This window comes from Cystoisospora suis (assembly GCF_002600585.1).
Source record: "Cystoisospora suis strain Wien I chromosome Unknown contig_507, whole genome shotgun sequence".
Taxonomy (NCBI): domain Eukaryota; phylum Apicomplexa; class Conoidasida; order Eucoccidiorida; family Sarcocystidae; genus Cystoisospora; species Cystoisospora suis.
In genome coordinates, this window is record NW_027153308.1 from 26,963 (window position 1) to 45,657 (window position 18,695).

General features: G+C 54.1%; 2 protein-coding genes across 2 annotated transcripts; one reads left to right on the top strand and one right to left on the bottom strand.

Moving 5' to 3' along the window:
• Window positions 1-759: 759 nt before the first annotated feature.
• Window positions 760-9,104, bottom strand: CSUI_001294 (phosphoglycerate mutase family protein). Its single transcript, XM_068061500.1, has 7 exons — window positions 7,466-9,104; window positions 6,601-6,631; window positions 5,138-6,097; window positions 4,879-4,946; window positions 2,408-3,962; window positions 1,848-1,935; window positions 760-1,224 (listed from the first exon to the last, which is right to left on the bottom strand). Exons 1-5 carry the CDS (start codon window positions 7,596-7,598, stop codon window positions 3,220-3,222), a joined length of 1,935 nt encoding a protein of 644 aa, XP_067926523.1. The 5' UTR covers window positions 7,599-9,104; the 3' UTR covers window positions 760-1,224; window positions 1,848-1,935; window positions 2,408-3,219.
• CSUI_001295 (uncharacterized protein) lies at window positions 8,900-18,374 on the top strand. The gene is made up of 4 exons (XM_068061501.1): window positions 8,900-15,521; window positions 15,956-16,364; window positions 16,490-16,595; window positions 17,294-18,374. The coding sequence occupies exons 1-4, from the start codon at window positions 9,964-9,966 to the stop codon at window positions 18,139-18,141; spliced, it is 6,921 nt and encodes a 2,306-aa protein (XP_067926524.1). The 5' UTR covers window positions 8,900-9,963; the 3' UTR covers window positions 18,142-18,374.
• The last annotated feature ends 321 nt before the right edge of the window (window positions 18,375-18,695 follow it).

Genomic DNA, 18,695 nt, shown 5'->3' on the forward strand with positions numbered 1-18,695 from the left:
GAACTGGTTCGTTTTCCGAGATCTGAAAGGTTGCCAGTTGGTCCCCACACCGCCCGCTAGTCGAGAGCGAAACGAAGCAAGACGATATTGCAGTTGGGACACTGAGTGGGCTTTTAGCGCCTGTTTGTCTGTCTGGCGGAATGGAATCCAAAAATAAACTCTCAAGTGTGCGAACCACAAGGGGGCAACACGCTTGTTTTGCCTTTGTATGAACCCGAAGCATATTGCTGAAGCTCTCCGCGTAAACTCACTGCTTTAGATCCGGTACTATGCTCGCTTCGTCTAGTAGCCAGTACTTCATAGTAAGCATCGTATTGAGACCTGGCATCCGCGGTGAAGGGATAGAGACTTTCGGGACAGCTTACTCTAGTAGCCGCTGGCAGCGCTCTTCTGAGATACTATATAACCTCCAAGCATTGACAAGACAATGGTACAGAAAGGAATCGCTGTTCCACACCTGAGAATACGCGGGGCCGTGTTGCTCGCGCTTGAGACGAAGCCTCACGGCACGGTTGTGTGCTGTCCCAGTCGGCTCTCGCTAAACGGGCACAGCTTGCCTCGACCGAGACGCCGGTATCGCCTCAATGAACTGGCTATTTCACCACGCTATGTGATCCCGTGCCCGTCCCTCTGTGCTGACGGGCCCTGAAGTCGCCGAAGCGGTACAGCCAGTTGTAGATGCATCCACGATGCCGGCAGCCCCCTGACGGAGCAACCTTTCGTTTAAAGAGGACGCACCCTGAGCGCTTCTGACAGAAAGACTCGTTATTCCTGGTGTCACAGGAACTTCTGAAACTGCATTTCGTTTAAGGGCCTGTGTCCTATAGTGCTCAGATCTCCACTGCTGGGCGCCACAGAATCTTTATCGGCTTCGCAGATACATGCAGAGCGCTATGGATGTTACCTCACTGCCCTTCCCGGGCTACCGATGGGCTAGGGCCGCTACGGGGCGATAACCACCAAAGCACAAGAAACGGCGATAGAAAAAAAACAGAATGGCCTGTGAGGCCACCAGCCGAGTTTACGTAACACAGAGTCCAGGACCCGCCGGGCGACAAGTCTCGACCTCAGACGACGTAGGTAAGCTCCACTTTTACAATGACTGAACGTCCACTCTGTACACGGCAACCGCACCCGCTGTCGTGGGCAGACACTGCTGACATATTTCCGCAATCTCGTCCTCCCGCCCGGATTGACCTGGTGACGCGCGAGTACCGCTTTCCCCTGAAAATGAGTTGGACAGAAAGCACACAATCGAGAGCTGGATGAAGCAGGTGCCGTCGGCGAACAACCACTAAAGACGCGTTTGCTGGCCTGCACAACGGGTGTGCGTCGTGTTTGCCTAATCGCCGATACTGATCCCACGGCGGCTACCTGGCTTTCTAGAAAGGTGCAGCGGGCACAGCAGGGTAGGAGCCCATAGTCATCTCAGCCAGCCGAGCAACTAGAGAGCACATTCGCCGAGGTGGTCTACATGGTGGTCCAGAAAATCGACGGACAACACACCTCACCACGGAATATTGTCGCTTTGCAAGGCCACGTGGTACCAGGGGTAGGCACAGGCTGCTATCCTAGTCCATCGTTGCCCTCACGCGGACGAAGACTCGGCACGGCATCTGCAATCGTACGTTACTCTCTGTACGTGACCGGCGCTTGGCCTCTCAAGCCTAGAAGCGTCGCGTGGCCCTTCTTCTCTTTCCTACTTGTGACCCTGTAGATCAGAACCTGAGTAAAACATTGAGTATGGGAAAGACTGGTAGCTTCTAGACCACATCTTTTTCAGAACTGACAGGGCATTCTACGACTGGACATCAAAGGAGTCCGCATGCGTCTTGTCTCCTTTATACCTGAACGGGGCGAGGCGGGTAAAACAAGCAGCACGCAGGTCTGCCGGTGAACCCGCTCTTTAGCTACTACTTCCCACTTCGAAGTCTCCTACAAAGAAGCGCCACACGCACCACAGTTCGTTGGACATGAATCAAGAGACCTTCAGAAGACAAAAGAATGAAACACACCGACAGGTGGCAAGAAAGGTGCATGTCAAAAGACATCCGCACGACCTGCGCATCACAGAAGCATTCGCAGACGGGATGGACACACTAACAGGGCGAACGAAAAAAAAAGAAACGCAACTTGCACTGTAAGCCGTTCATTCATCACTGAGGAAAAAGCGAGCTTGGCTGTACGTAGCTCAGGCGCCAGCGAAGCCCGCCGGCGTCCTTTCAGAATCAAGGGTTCCAGTCCCGCATACCGTTGTCGCCCTCAGTTGTAGCTCTTCCGCTGTGTACAGCAGAGCAATAGAGCAGCTGTGAGGCTGCTGGTGGAAGCTGTCTCGGATAACAAGGAAGATAACAAATAGCCTAAGACGGAAAAGGCGAGCACGTACATGGGAAAGGTGGCGACCTACCCCTTCGTTCGTGACCGGACTTAGACACCTCATAGCGTCCGTAGCGATCTCAGCCCGCTGTCCTTGCTCTGTTTTCAAAACCCTCAATTCCTCGAGTCTCTTTCTGAGACAGTCTGCGTCTTCCTTGGGAATTAAAGCACTCGTAACTGCGTCCATGGTTGACCCCTGGAGATCCAGGCAATTCCCGCGAGAGTCAGAAGGCAAGTATCTGTGTTTGCGACACCACGCGGCAATCCGTTGGTAAGCTGACACTGGAAAGAGTAGCTCGGCTGAACTTCCCCGCTGAATTTCCTTTGCTGCAGCCGTTGGCGTCTCAGACTTTTCGCTTGTAAGGTGGCAAGGCGAAAGAGCCAGAGAGGCCGGAGGAGGAGGAAAAACAAGAAAGGAGAAGACGTCTTTTGGCACAGACTGAAGAAAGTCATTTAAGCACCGAACAACCCGCTTTCTCGGCTCTCTGTCTTCTTTTCTTTCTCCTGGTGAACTGTTCTCCCCAACAGAGGTACCTAAAGGAATAGAGTTGGCGCAGGACTGGTCTTGGACTACACGGCGGGGAAGAAGCAGAGGAAAGCAGTGCTCGTCGGGAGGAACATTGGCGCCGAAGAGAACAGACGAAAGCTGTGGCCAGTGCAGCAGAACGACCTCAAAGGAGTAGGATGAATTCCAGTATGAATAAAAGAGACTGACGATCGGAGTACAGATAGAGGGCATTAGCGGGGCAAAGGAAAGACCAGTTGGCGCCACCTTTCAAGATTTTGAACCTCCACGTCACACAGACACTGAACGAGTAACGCCTCTGCGGATTCCCTCGCTTTTTATGACAGAGCATAACTACTGTAGCGGCATTCTAAGGTAACGCATTCCCCCTGCTCTCGCTGCTGTGACGTTGTCGGGCCCTTGAAGTGCTGAGGCGCAAATGCAACGGTCCCACACAGAAGACATTCCTGCGGAGACGCTTTAGAGACTCGAGCACAGGAAGGTCCTAGTCGCAGCTGCGCGTTGCTCGAGCTGCGCGTGGGGCTCCAATGAGATGGGCGACGACTTTCGACTACGAGTAACCCCCCCCACCCACAAGAGCACCAAATACACTTATTTTGGAAGCCTCCAAGTAGGCTGATGTAGCGTCCATCTCTCACCGTGTTGATCGCGGCATGGATTCCTCTCAGGGAGGTAGTGAAACTTCGCCACTCGCAGTTTTTCAAGCCACGTCGCGAGGGGTCAAAAAGTCCCAACAGGGCGAACAGGTGCCGTGTCCACGCACTGTGTACCACACACACTACATGCACATCGTGCGACGCAGTCGTCGATGAGAGGCTTGGTCTAGCAACTTCGCTGCCAGTGAGTTCTTCCACCGGGAGAGTAGAGCGCCGCTCTGCAGTGATGTCCCACGCTTTTTTCTCTTCTTCCCTGTGCCCGGCTCGGCCTTCCGGCGTAGTTGTCACACCGAGGACAGGAGATTCTCGTGACGCCACCCTAAACAGAGTTCGAAGAAAGGACAAGCAGCGCCGTTCGACGTCTTGGCGAGATTCGCGAGGCATCGACGGCGGGAGAGGATCCTCTGAGGCAGAGCACAAAAAGCCAGTTCACAGACACGGTTAGGCGAAGCCAGACCCGAGTCTGTGACATCTTCCATGCACACTTGTGTCGACAACAGATACAAGGCAGATAAACCCCAGAAACTGTGAGGCGGGGAGAGGCACGTCTCTTCTGCAAGCACTCAAGGCTGTTACCCAGTTAACTCCCGTTCTATTTTCACGCAGGGTGAGACTCTTGACCAAATAAGCCAAGTCACAAACCGCGTACTCGTGTGCCGCGGACGCAATGCAGCGCTACCACTGGAACCATGTGTGAAGAATGAGCAATAGCAGGAGGACACGGCACAGCTGAGTATGCAGAGGACGAACCCCGGGCACAGAACCATCTCTCCCTATGAGCCCCCCTACTCGTCCTGATATGCCAGCCGGCAGATATTTAGAGCTACTCAGCCGACGGTCATAAAATCAGTGAGGCAGGAGCCATTTATATGCACTACCGCACGCGCGGGCCACCTAGGTTGATACCAGTGGATTCCGGCTCCAGGATGCGACACAAACGGGTGGAGATGCCTGTAATACACGCGTGTTTTTACAAGCATGGTCATTTCGGAACATCGACAGGGCGAACGCAAAAGATGTGCTTGCTTGTGTGAAGGCACACAGTTGACGACTCCTCCAAATGGCCACGCTCGAGAAGCGTAAGAAGACCGCCCCTATTCCAACCAGTTGATGGCCGTACTGAAGATAGTTGACAGGGCTCACAATTGTCGGGCCCGCAAAATAGATACGGTCTTTTCCCTCGGCACACTTGTATTCCTACGCATGTGCGTGTAAACGTCAAAACATCAAAAAGACAAACTGGAGGAAGCCGCAAGCTTCATCTTCTTCTCCGCAGCACAGATCCTCCGGTTCTTTCACGAAGCCGATCTATACACTCACCATTGCTATCCACTTCAAAGGAAACACTCCTGAACCGCGGCCGACAGAAGTCGCGGAGATCGTCTACACTGCACAAAAAGACAAAAAATGTTGGAAGCGTCACCCACAAGACGTTGCTGCGGTGACCTGTACCAGGAAGGCTAGGGCCCAGAATAAGTTACCATCTGGCCTGTACAGCCATTCAAGCGCGTAACTGAGTTTAAGAAATGTGCATCATAGTCACATCTAGGCAGGTGAAGAGTGAGCCCGGTAGACTCACCTTACACGACCGTCGCAGACGTGGCCACCGCCGCTCCACTCGCGCATCGATTCAAGCGAGTGGACCGGAATATCGAGAACGCCTCGCTCGGCTTCCTCAACCGTTTCGATTGTCCCCGCCTCAGTACTTGAGATGCCGGCCGCGCCCTCACACCGGTCTTTTTCCTTCCCGACTACCTGACAGTCATTGTCTTCGCTGATTGGGCTTTCACTGAGTCTCCTGTCCGAATGGTTGTGCACCTCTAGAAGACTCCTCTCTGTCACGCATTCCGCTTCCCCGTCAGCACCGTCACTGATGGCAGAACTAGGTCTGCCTGGGTAACCTGTCGACAGTTCATTGTTCGGGTCCCGGGGACTCTCCGGCAAACTCCGTTCAAACCTGTTGCGTACGTCAGTCCGCACTTCAGGGGACAGCGGGGGACGGAAAGAGTCCGACCGAGCCGCTGCCGTAGGAATGCTTTCGTCCGCGTCGTCCTCCCGCTCGGAGACGTTTGCATTCATGTCCCCGTGTTCGATTAGTTGAACAGCATGTGAAAGAACAAGGTGGGCTGTCTCGAGAGACCGACGAAGAGTTGAAGCCAGGAGGATGACCCGCTTTTGAGAGGTCTGAGTATGCGCCGAGTGTGAAAGGACACTTTGGCTCTCCTTGTGAAACGTTGATAGATTTTGCCCGTAGATTCCTTCAGATTCCTCGTCACTTTTTCCCGGACAGAGTGATTGCTCTACCCTACTATCGTCTCCGCCCTTGTAATGTCCTATCCGTCGCGTCTGAAAATCTCCTCCGTTTTCCTCCTCGCGCAGCTTTCGCGACTCACAAAGGTAAAAACTCCGAAGCGCGTCGCACAGAGAACGGGGCATGCGTTCAGCTGCGTCTATACACTGCGCCCGGCCGACAGGAGACAGACGAGAATCGAAATGCTCGGCAGATTTGAAAATACTACTTCGGCTTAGACCTGGCAAACTAAAAACAGGGACAAAATTATTCCGCAGAAACGAAGGGTAAGTGACAACTGGGAGCAAAACCGGTTGATCGAATGGCTGTAGATATACTTGTAACGAGGAGGAAGCACAACCTCTTGATGCCCATGCAGGAAGCACAATGACGGGTGTCTCAAAGGTAGACAGGTCTCAACATCAGTGAAAATCGTAGATAATGCCTCATGCCCGCATGAGCGAAAAGCAGCCTAGCAGTCTGTACGTAGTGGTAGACGGTGTGAGCCATTGAAATTCCTGACACGAAGCTGTCAGTAAGACGTGCGGTCCCTACTCTTTATAGCATTGTGATGTGCCCCCTCTCTCTTGACTGTTTGAGAGATTGATATACAAAGCGTCTTTTGTAAGTAAGCACCGCAGTTGACCTCCTGAGCCTGTCGGACCAGCAGGCCTGCTTTCTGGAAGAGCCAGTCGTCTCCAGGCAGAGAAATTAGCCACATCTCTCCGTAAACGAGATATCCATCAACTCACCGGTTTCTCACGGCCTTGTTATGGGAAGCTTCTGAAAAAGAGCAGGAACAGACAGAAGAGTATTGAAAGCGCTATCATTTGCTTCCTTACTCAGTCACGTTTCGAGAGTCACTGATGCTCCTATCGAGAAAAGGTTAACAGAAGGGACTAGGCTTGGATGACTGGAAGACTGTTGTTGCAGACTGTCTAGGCAACCAGATGGGCGACACACACGAACAGAGGGCGAGGAAATGATATGTGATAGGGGACTTGCTGATGCTGTTGAACTCACTCCAAGCAGACGTGTATGTGTCAGTTTATCTGCTCTGACGAACAAGGATTGCGAACAGCAATGCACAGCGCAGGGGTAGAGGAAGACAAACAAGAAGCAGAGCCTGACGTGTAAGCAGTAGTACACTAGAGAACGAAGAGATCTTTCCTTCTCTGCCACACGCGGTGGCAACAGAACTTCTGGCGTGGACCAAGAGACATAAAACTTGGGGAAGAGCACACTGTGAACGCCCACATGATGTGAAACAAAGGAAAATGAACTCGAATACTGCTTTCGACCTTCTCCAAGTAATCGAAAACTGACAGAAAAGAACATACAAGTGAACAACCACAGGTAGGGGTATGCGTGTAGTCCCATGTATAATGTAACTACACACGGCAGCCCCTCCCCCGTCCCCCCCTCCCTCCCCTACATCAGCATGGAAGCCAAAACAGGAGAGACACACACACCCACCACGTCCTTCGTGAAACCATACACAGGGCTCCGCATGAAGACAGCGAAAGGCAGCAAGTCAAGTTGAGAATGCAAATTTCCGGTTGATGAAAAGATAACCCGGTGAACTACCCCACAGAGGGGATCCCCAAGAAGACGTACCCCCGTGTCTGACAAGATGAACAAAAACACGTCGGTCTTCTGCTACGTTCGTTTCCTTTCGGGCCACCACAGGATTCCCCGGAGAAGAGTCTAGCCCTCCTGGGCAGTCGCTCAGGTCCACAGCTTGCTCCATCACGGAGAGAAGAGGTGAGCACAGGAAAAACCTGACAGGTGACAGAAGTAAATGCAGTGAAGGAGGAGAGACGAGAAGACCACGGAAGACATACGGGGAGGAGGTATACACGTGAACAACTGAAGGACAGGAAGGCTTCTGGGAGTTTGTCAAAACAAACAAGGAACACTACTGCCCACAGAAACTGAAGTACGTGTCTCCTCGTACGTTGCACCCTGGTGAAAAAACCGAGGTGCAGTTGACCTTGTAGGATAGCCAGACGCCGAACCGTTTTGAGGCACCTAGCCCCCGCAGTAGGGATCGAAGTGTATAAACCTCCGGTCAGAATGGAAATAGCCTTGAAGATAGTCAAAAAGGTGGCGTGAATGGAGAAGCCCGGGATGGGTCTCGAGCGTTGAAAGGTTGTCAAGCTCAGCTACTCCATTTCCCAAAAGAGGATGAAGAAGCATTCTCGTGGAACACAAAAAGCATCAAGCGCGAGAACACCACGAAGAAACTGAACACAGTAAAAGACTATAGTACACGTCTGACGAAGGAGGGAAGGAACAACAGTCGCGCCGCACGGGAGTCACGCCCGACACGACGGGAAAAAAGAAAACTTCACAGCGCTGTCCATGGAAATCTGTTTTCTTTGCGTACGAAAAAAGAAGTCAGCCCCTCTCTCCGGGTTTTGCTCCACCAAGAGATTTGGACAAGAGGGGCCTGTCTCTTTCTTTTCTTGAGACAAGACGGACGACAAGCCCCGTGCAAGGCGACAAATGCTGAGAAAAAACAGGAGAGGTAACAGGAGTCCGAAATGCAAGTAATCTCAGCGAGCATACACTGACCAGAGAAAAGAAGTGTTAGACAATCAGCCGAAGCGGGACGGAAACTTCATTCGACAGTCCGACTAGCATGGGGGGAGGGGTCCGCGCGAACGAGATGCCGGGAGGCAAAAGAGAGCAAAAAAAAATCGAGAATGAATTTCTGCGGACAAAGCAACAACCGGGTAAAATTCCACCAAGAATGAGTTGCTCTCCGGCTTTCTTATTCTGTCCCAGTCCCGCCGTGGGCCCGATCCTGCATTCTCCCCACTGTTCGCCGGCGGTCGTGGCTCCTGAACATCGAAGTGAAAACCGAGGAAGCCGGCTTTGCCTTCGTCCTCACTCCTCAATTTGCTCCTATTCACCCACAATATCTTCAAAACCGCTGCAAGTTTGGAAACAAAAACAAGCACATCTATCAACCCGCCGCCCTCTGATGCACCGCCCAGAGGCGGGTGAGAGAAACGTCTATCTAATACGCATTGAGTCGGAGGTTCACCGAAATCTTTTAGCTTGTAACTTTGTGAGGTTTCTCACTTCTGGGCAAGTCCATAAAGAAGCACCAAGCTTAAAGTGACGCCTCACACTCACGCATCGTTTTCTATCAGCCGCAACCGCAGCCAGGGAAAAGTTGCAGGCCCCGTGTCTGGACTCCGCAAGACAGCCCCCGCCGGCAAGAGCCATGCGTTCCCGCTTCTTTATTTTCTCCTTCCTGTACCGTCGATCGTCGTTTTCAGCCTTGTTTTTGGTATTATAGCACGTTGCTCGAAGCCATCGCTTTGCTTTATTTGTGTCTTTTTTTAGTTCTCTCCACAGGGCGTGCTACTGCTTAGCGCTCAGGCCGCTAGCAAGACCCGCTATCATTCATCCTGGTATTTGTCTGTCGTTTTTCCTTGTTTTTCAAGTAAAATACTGTAAGAAGGCCAAGGCCCGCGCTGTTCTTACCCTTTGCGTCTGGCTGGTACGTCTCCCCAAGAGGGAGACGGCAGCTGCCACGGGAAGTCCCCCGGGCTTTCCTTTGCTGTCAAGAGAACCTGAACTGGGAGTGAAGCATTTTCTTTTCTTTCCTGCCCTTGTTTTTCTTCCTCAAACAGTCATCTGAAAACGCGCCGCAGGTCAGGTGTATTCGACAGTCTTGCCGCAACTCTTCTCTACTCCATTTGGCCGCGACCGCCAGCGCCCGCCTTCTGAGCATTCAAGTTGATCTTCTACCTCAGCCGCAAACGGGTGTCCCTTCCAGTGTGCTCATACCTGGGCAGTTCTGGCGCTTCAGATATATGCAGTCAGTTTTCTTCTCCGTATTTTGGCGTGTTCATCGTAGGCTTGCAGCCTCGCTTTCCACATCTCACGACTATTCTCCGGCTTCAACTTCACTTCGTTTCCTAACTCTTTTTCTCTCTTCTCACCCGTGTCGTCCCTCTGGCTGTAGGCCTGTCTCAGTCCATCCGGGTCTCACAACTCTTGTACACTTTTCGGACTGTGGTCAAAGGAGGAAACGATAAGGGACTAGGGGACAGCACCGGGACGGGTCTCTCCTCACGGTGAAGAAATGTAGCAAAGAAATGATGGGACCTCCCAGCCGAAGGAGGAGCAAGGACAGCACTTCGAGTTCCCGCAGGGACACATCTCCCGGTGAAAAACCATCCCTACGTACGGAAACTCTCCAAGACAAATGGGGATCGGAGACTCCGAAGACAGTGCTTGAAGGGGGTATGTCAAGCGAACGTAGGACGAGAGCAAGTGTCGATCCAGAGACAGCCAAGGAGCCAAGTTTTATCCACGACTACCGGAGGACTGCTTTTCGCAGGGAAACAGACGGTCCCGGGGAAAGACACCGAATCCACGGCACGACGGAACTCAGCCCGGGTTCCTGTAAAGAAGCCTCGGATAGCAGCATCGGAGATAACGGTGAAAGTGACACAGGAGGGAACCATAGGTCTACGCGGAGGTTTTTGACTGTAGGGAGGGAGGGACGACGTGCTGGCAGTTGTGAGGGGGTATCGGAGAGGGACTTGAAAATGAAGCTGACGGGAGAGCTGTTTCCTGACATTCTTGATGATGTGAGCAGTACCCGTTGTAGTAGTAATCGTGGTACGGAACGGACCACAACGGGAAGCGCAGCCAGTTCAAGCCGATGTGAATCTTCGTCTTCGGAAACCTCTTGGGGTGCACCGGTTGATGCTCACCACCGTCTTCGCCCCCCGACACTTCGTCATCATGTTAGCCGGCAACAGCAGAAAAAGAGACAAGTAACTGAGTCACGTGACAAGGCTGTCTCAGCACTTTCAGAGGTGCTTACTCCAGGGACCTCCCTCGCACATTGGAGACAGGAGACAGAGGACAGAAATTCATCATGGTACGCCCCGACAGGTACACGTGCAGTGGGGGAGGAACAACAGTCCGCGAGTTGTAGGGACAGAGCTAGAGAAAGATACGAAGAAAGTGAAGAACGAAGGCCAGGCACCGAGACACATCGAACTCTAGGAGGCGAAGATGAAAGAGAACGAGAATGCTGGGATAATCGGGGTCCGTTTAATCGGTCATGTGAGAGCAGGAGTACGGAGCTGCAGAAAAGGACGGAAGATAGTGGGAACACCAGCTTCTCGTCTGCGTCTTCTCTGAGTAGAGGAACCCGACGAGAGAAAGAACAAGAGGACGTTGAGCATAAGATTTCTCCCAGGCAGCAGGCTTCGGGGCTTGCTCTTACACCTGAACTACGTGGAAGACGGCAGTCTCCCAAGCTGCCTACTTCGAGGAAATCGCGAGATGTTGCAGAACGAGAGGAAGAAGTTGTTAGTGCAACAAGACACAGTCCACGGCGTGTAGTGGGGGTGCCAGGGCACCACGCCTCTCGAGAACGCATCCCTTCGGGTCATCACACCGAAGACAGCATCGGCTCCGTTTCGGACGCTCGGGAAGCGGAGGATGTTGTCGCAAGAGAGGTGAGACGAGAAGCTCAGGAAGTCAAGGAGACTAAGGGAGGAATTGATATGAGACTAAGCAGGTCGAGAGTAGTAATGCCTGCACGTTCCTCGAAAGTCAGTCAGTCTACGTGGCAACGGGAGGGGTCTACGGAGAACGATACAGGCTTTCATGGACAAGAGATTTTCTTGAGAGACGAAAAGAGAGGACAGTGTTGCCTCGACGACGCGGTAGGGAGAAGACGAAGGGAGAGGAGGGAGAAGCTTTTTTCTTCACCGGAGTTTTCTCCAAAGGATCGAACTGAGAAGGCTGGGAGCAGGATCTTAGTCAGTGATTCTCTGTTAAAAAGGATCGAAGAGTCACGTCATAAAATGAGGAGACACTTCACAAGAGGACGGGAAACCTATTCTCCAAGTGCTCAGCAAACCGATGCTGAGGATGACGATCCTCGTGTTATGCGTGTTTCCCACGCTGAAAGGAAAGCCGCCGACTCCCCTCCTGCGGCCGCGGCTCAGGAGCCTAGTAGGGACACGAGCGCAGCGGCCGGTCGTGATCTCACGGAAAGCAGACGTCTCCATCTAAAATCCAAGAGCCAGTCTCCTCACCGCGCTTGCTTTTCCGCAAGACAAGAAGTGGACTCCGAGACGGAGGGCGTCAGGAATAAGAATGGGGTGAGGCCAGTAACATGTAGAACTTCAAGGGATGGACTACGACCAGACATACAGCAACGTTGTAGAACGTCTCCGCCCGTTCAATTGAGGAAATCGTCTGGCATGTGGAGCACGCGACGAGCCAGCGACACAAGCAGTCAGAGAGACAGACAGAGACCAGTGGGACTGGAAACCTACAGGGACGAATCAAGGACGCCAGGCGCACACGCCCAAAGGAGTCCTCTCAGAAGTGATGAATCGCCATGCCGTTACGTTGAAAGGTGGTCAGAGAGCGGACATTGGACGAGATGCCCAGGGAATGCAACTGAACGTGCTGCCAGGATCGCTCCCCGGGCGCGAGCGTCCGTAAGCACCACTGGGAGCAGGAGTACCCTGGATATACCTCTGTCTGCGGAGACAGGCGGAGGGAGTGAAACAGTTCACAGAGGGACAGAGTTTCCCAAAGGTCGCTTTCACCCTTCTCAAACGGCAAAGCACTATACGAAGGATCGGCGTTGGAAGCCCAGAGACGAGGCAGGAGCATCCAGAAGCAGCTACTCGCCTCCTCCCGTGGTCTCATCGCCGTGTCTCCTCTCTCGGCGAGCTGTACCGCCAGAGCGGCAGATGCAAGACCGCAACGGCAAGGCTTCTCGGAGACAGCCGTCTAGTCCTATTACTTCAGATTCTTTGGCGTTGAGTGGTTATTCCTCGTTGTCCGATACCTTCGGCGGAACGGAGAAAGTGCCCAATGATGATATTTCTGTTGTGTGCAAAATGCGGGAATCAGAAAACAGTTCAGGCGAAGAACGAGCCCCGTATCCAAAAGGCGACTGCACGGCGATGCGCGAGGCGTCACGTTCGCCACATTCATCGTACAGCAAGGCTTTTTCGGGGCGACGCAATCCGGCACGGAGCGGAAACTTGAGAGACGGACGGGAGCACCACAACATCGGGAACACGCAGAAGCGGAGTCCTGGCGTGCTACGCGGTGGGTCGACATCTGGAAGTCTTGTGGTGCCTCGACGAAGCATACGACAGTCTGGCGGCAATGAGAAGGCTGGTCATGGCGGTGACTTTCGGCGCTCGCATACAGAGAGGAGCCACAGAGAGAAGTTCGATAGCCACCCTCGCACTTCTCACAGTCGGAGAGTCTGCGATGTCTCTACTATGGAGAAGGGCAACCGCAATCGCAGCGCCCAAACACAAATAGTCCCTCCAGCGGGGCGGAGGTGTAGGACAGAGGATTTGAGTGTGAGTAGCGGAAGCTCGATCTGGTCTGACGACGGATCAGTGGCGCGCCCGTGTACAGGTCGCTCTGAAAGCAATCAACACATGGAACACAGAGTGAGGAAAAGGGACTTGCCAGCGTCTGCACCCTGGAAAACAGAAGGCGAATCCGGCTCAGCTTTCTGTCTTGAGGAACAACTCAGGAGTATGCCAGGTTTGAGCCGAAATATGGATGGAGGCAAGCGGGAGAGTAAAACTCAAGAGACACCCCAGTCAACGCTTCCGTCACCTCTCGCACAAGTGAGGAACATGCAGTGCAACCTCGAGACAGTGATTGCTCAACTGAAAGAGAGACATGAGTTTTTGGATAACCACAACGTCCCCTCTTTCCCTTCTCCAAGACCGCCGATGAAACACCCAACTCAGTTACATGAGAACAACTCTGGCTCCCCTAGGAACCTCCTCCACACAGGGCGTGCTCTGCCAGCGTACACTCAGTCTGTTCTGCCATCAAGAACTACTACCACAGCGGCCACAACGACTGACTTCGCCGCCCCATCCTGCAACGTTCAGACATGGGGGAACCAGAGCAGCACGGATGATGAGATGGCTTTGCTGTCACAACGGCTGGCAACTGCACGGGTCTGCATGAACAGAACACCCATTAATCCGGCATTTCATGGTGGAGCTTCCCCTGGTGCTTTTGCTCCGCTGCTACCTCCATATCCACCGCCGGTCACCCAGGAGGCCCCAAGCGCTTCTTGCTGTCCTCAGTTATTCCAGGTGCCCGGGGTTTCCTGCCATCATGGACAGTACATTGCTTTTGGTGGAGGCCCTCGTCTGGCGGGGGCACAGCCGATGCGTGCGAGCGCAGGCAGACTAGGGGCTTACAGCGATGCATCGTTTCTACACCTGTGGCAGAAAAATCACGGAAACAAGGTCCATAACGTGATCCAGGAAACCTCTAAGGCGTGTCTACCCCCCCATTCCTGGGCGGCTTCACATGGAGTGGAACAGCAAGGGAAAACCGTCCGGTGTTCGCGCTCCGGAGTACCGCCGAACTACTCAAGAGCTGGAATTCAGACGGTGGCGTTTATCGCCCCGCATGTAAGCTCCCAGGCCGACTGGTCTCGCAGTTCGACATGCGTAAAGGCGTTACCTAGGTGCAGTGCAGACGGCTCGCTACATCTGACTCCGTCGGTTCCTCCCTCCCGCTCTGACCCGCCGGCCCAGCAAGTCGATGAGGAGATCACCCGCTCTCCGCAAACGTTTGTTGTAGAACCAGCGTGCTGTCAACCATTGTCTCCGTCGCTCTTCTCCACGGCGGCCGCTGGAAGACAGGAGGTGAGGTGCCGAGTTCCGACCGGGGATGGGCAAAGCGCCTACACGGCGGTGACACCCCGCAGCACCAGCCTGCCCCTAGCGACTGCACGTTTTGGAGTGCCGACTGCTAGGGATAGTATTTCCCCATATGGGGGTCCAATGCTACGCTACCCGTGGGCTCGACGCGGACCGACACCCGAGGATGAGCTCGACTCTCGGTTTTCTTCCGAAAGGCCAGGTGGTTGTTTTGGTCCCATGCTCGGCGGTTTCGGGGGGGCTGTCAACTCTCCGCTGTGTCCCTTCGGTGCTGCTGCGATCCCTTCACAAGAATGCGACCATCCCTTTGTACCGGAGGGTGGGATGTCGCGTCCATTCGCAAGCCCGTCCTGGTCTGCCTTAGCTGCAGAGCGTCATCGCCCACCTCAGACCAGGAATGGACTGATGGAGGGATTCCCCGGTGCTCCCTCGGCGACGTTTCCCGTTTCTCACTCAGCGGCTACGGGTGATCCTATGACCTCTCTGCAGTCAGAGTATCCATCCCAGTCCGGCGTATGCGGAACTGGGGCGAACCAAGAGGAGGTGAAGCGCTGGATCCAGTCGAGCGGGGCTGCCGTCCCCTCGCATAGGCTTCTGCAAATCCTGCAGCGGCGAAGTAATCACCGTTCCCCAGGAGTACAGCAGGCGGGGGTGAGAACAGAGGCGCCGCACATACGTCCCGCGGCGCCGATGGTAAACGCCGAAGGAAGAAGGGCTTCTGTTCGTTACGGTGGAGAGCCAGTTTCTAGTATGGGCACACAGATAGGACAACCAGGACGGCTGAGAGCGCCAGCAGGGCCAGATAATGAGAGACTTCAAAGCAGTTTTGCTTGGAGTCCAACGGGGAGGGGGTGCCCGCGGAACGCCGGCATCGGCGGATCAGGGCTAGGGCCGTTTGGAACGAACCAGCTGATTTTAGCGAAGCTCATGGATGGCCTTGAGGCCGCGCATAGACGACTGCAGTAAGTCACAGCCAAGCAGGTGGGTTCTCTCTTTAGGCGTACAGGTTAGAGAACTCGCGGCGGCATACAATGGTGCCTAGCAGGTGCAGCAAGATGTTTCGTATGCCTCTCACGAAACAGATTAAAGCTCGCAAAAAAATCGCAACCATCGCAGTAAACGAGCGACATTTTGGGAACGAATTGGTTGGCTGAACCACCTCAGGAGTCGTTCCCGGACACGCAGGTTGAAGCCGCTCCTCGCGTAAGACAGCTAGTACGAAACGGCACACTAGGGGAAGGTGTGTGGTCTTCCCGATGTCCTGCAAGCTGAGGGACCTCGATATATGTGTAAACTTGCGGCTGCGCACAATGGAGACGAGTGTGAATCCATGTCCCCTTATGTGCGTAGTGGGTGAAAAGAGTAAGCTTGTGCTGCTGCGTGATTGTTGGCTCAGAGTCACCCATGGCCGGCGAGCGAGCCCGCTCGATTCTCCTGGAGCGCCTTCGACGTTGGCCCCGGTTTCTGGAGGGGCACAAGCTGTGGCACGCGGACGGGAGATCTTCGACTCCTTGAACGCACGGTGGAGACGGTTCAAGGCTCTAGAAGACAGTCCTAAGTCTTCCCACGCAGTCGGGAGCTGTTCAGGGTCGTCAACGGAGAGCCCGTACTTTTATTCCGTGGACACAGGACATACGGAGAATCCAATGAGGCATCACTACGCCGTTCATGATTTCTACAGTCCGCTAGGCGCAGCTGGGTTCATGGGAAACCCCAGCGGCGACATACGGTGGGGTGGAGGACCCCCCGCTGGCGAACCGAGCGCTGCATTCCGTCTCAAGATAAACACGTTGAATCAGCGCATGGTACGTGTTTATTGTGTGGTACGATCGCACCACCTGACCGTCACAGCTTACGGCTTGGCTCAGAAAGTTCAGAGACCGGTCTGCTTCACTACGGCACGTTTTGTGACTGTATGTTGTGTTTCTAGGCGAGCGTGGTTGGACGCGAGCACGAATTACTTCACGATCTTCAGAAGGCGCGTCAAAAGTGGTGTAGCGAGACAAGTGCTCATCCCGTTAGACCCCCGGCTGCAGGTGCGGAGTGTCGGGTGCTGACAGCTTCCTGATAATATCACTCCCGCCTGCCATCCACGGCGGCTCTAGCAGCGGATGTGAAACACGAAGATCGGGGCTTCTTGCGGTGCTTGCGGCGCTGCTTGAAATTGTTAACAGTACACGTGTCCAAGCAGATAGCCGACAGGAAAACAATACACTGTCGAAGGCGCTGCTTAGAGTAAAGACTCCGTGCTTTCAACGCCTCGCTTCCTCGGGGTCCCAACTATATGTGTCTTCGTTTCGGGCATGCTTTTTTTGTCTGACTTCTGCCTGCTCTGAAACTCACTCTCACAAGTCCACCACGGTCTGGCGAGCTGTACAGCTTACACTTCCGCTGTAAAGAACTCTGTCACAAGGGGCCCGCTTTTGCATAGTTCTCGAAGCTTAATCAAGGTTAGAGTACTTCTGCGCCTGGTGTCGGCTTGCTCAGAACTGGCTCGACAAACTGTTAGAACGATGTCCGCTTTCGAGTGAGGGTGTCTGCTGTCACGTAGAGGTCCTGCATGGAGCCGGCGGTCAGGGCTGTCAGGCTTGGGAAGGGGACTGGCAGGGCGTTCGTGCGCCTCATGTAGCCGAACGTAGCTAGTTTCTCCCTTAGGAACGACCGTGTTCTTAGTAGCACGTGGCACGCACGCTTGTGAAGATATTTTTTTTTGCCGATGTATTTTCATCATCAGGTGATGTAGGAACGTCTCCGGTTCGTTTGACTCCCGGGGACCGGGAGCCTGTGCGCCGCCTTGCAGCCCCCGATGCTAGCGCACATCCAACTTCTGGCCACTCGCCACGGTCTCGTTTGAGTGTATCTCCCCGCGGGCGCACGACCCACCGGTTGGCGAGTCATTCTAGGGATGTAAAGTCACCTAGACATTCTCGGCTGGAGGCACCTCCACCGACATCGGGTGCCTCAGGGGCTCCCGCCCCATCGGGACGCGGAGGGAAGGCACTGAGTCCGCGGGGATCGCGCGCGTGGAGCGGACATGGTCAAGCGCGCTCGCAGTTATCACCCAGCCCATCACGAGAGCTCATGAAAACGATTTCGAATGCATTGATGGAGGGGCCTGCTCTACGAGGAGGAGCGCCTGGAGCCGAGGCCCGAGGGCACCAGTCAGCAGAGTGGCCTTCAGGCGCAAACCTGAGGCACCTGTCTCTTCCTTTGTCGTCCCTATCGAGAGATTACGGCGGACGACAAACTGAAGTTGACAGTCCCCCGGAGCGACCGCCTTTGAGCTTGCACAATCCAGAGCGTGCGCAACTTTTGTTGCGTCTTGAACACGGTAGTTCCGCGCGTTCGAGGAGTTCAAGCGGACTTCCTGTGAGACCTCGCCTAACATCTCCGCAGAATTTTGGCGGAAGTAGATTGAAGGAGAGAGAAGAATCACTGCGAAGAAGGCTGACAGACTCCGAGACACGGGCCGTGGCAGAAGAGACACTAAAACAGGCTCGCTGTCTGGACCCGATTTTGCATACTGAGGAAGATGAGCTTCTCCAGAGTATATCCGAGCACCTCAAGCGCCAGCACCCGTAGGCTTTTCTTGAAGGTAGTCGCAACCCCCAGTTATGTGTTCGTGTTGACTCAGAGGCTGTGACCGCCCGATAAGCGGAGCCTTCCTGGAGTACGATCAAGCGCAGTTGTTCGAGGGGAGGACGGGCGGTGAGTTTTCTGAGACTCTTCTTTCAAGCATGTGCGTGAATCAGCAAGTGAAAGCAACGTGGTTTCTGAGACTTCTTTCTTGTCCGCTTTTGAACTGAAAACTGAAGTTACTCCTCCTGACCCTCTGGATCTGTACGCTCAAGCGCGGAAAACGAAGCAACGCCGAGATGCGCGTACGCCAGCCGGTGCAGGGCCTATATGCTTGTCCAGCAACATCATTACCGCAAGGTTAACGCGCAGTCGAAGACCTCCGGAGGAACCCATCCTTCCAGTAGTATGTATCAGAACTCAAGGAAGACAACTGCTGTATGCGTACGGATGTACTACTACGCAACACTCACTCGGGGGCTGCGAACTACCGCCAGTATCTTGTAGAAAAACACTCTCAAATCTGACTTCCTACAGCGGAGCTGCGTCAGGCACCGGTG

Excerpts from the sequence above, each read along its gene's own strand:
- CSUI_001294 (XM_068061500.1), bottom strand. The coding sequence starts at position 7,598 with ATGGAGCAAGCTGTGGACCTGAGCGACTGCCCAGGAGGGCTAGACTCT. Across the intron at positions 6,632-7,465 it reads TCATCTTGTCAGACACGGGG|AAGCTTCCCATAACAAGGCC; the intron begins GTACGTCTTCTT and ends GCTCTTTTTCAG. Across the intron at positions 4,947-5,137 it reads GTCTGCGACGGTCGTGTAAG|TGTAGACGATCTCCGCGACT; the intron begins GTGAGTCTACCG and ends CTTTTTGTGCAG.
- CSUI_001295 (XM_068061501.1), top strand. The coding sequence starts at position 9,964 with ATGATGGGACCTCCCAGCCGAAGGAGGAGCAAGGACAGCACTTCGAGT. Across the intron at positions 15,522-15,955 it reads GCCGCGCATAGACGACTGCA|AGTCACCCATGGCCGGCGAG; the intron begins GTAAGTCACAGC and ends TTGTTGGCTCAG. Across the intron at positions 16,596-17,293 it reads CGTTAGACCCCCGGCTGCAG|GTGATGTAGGAACGTCTCCG; the intron begins GTGCGGAGTGTC and ends TTTCATCATCAG.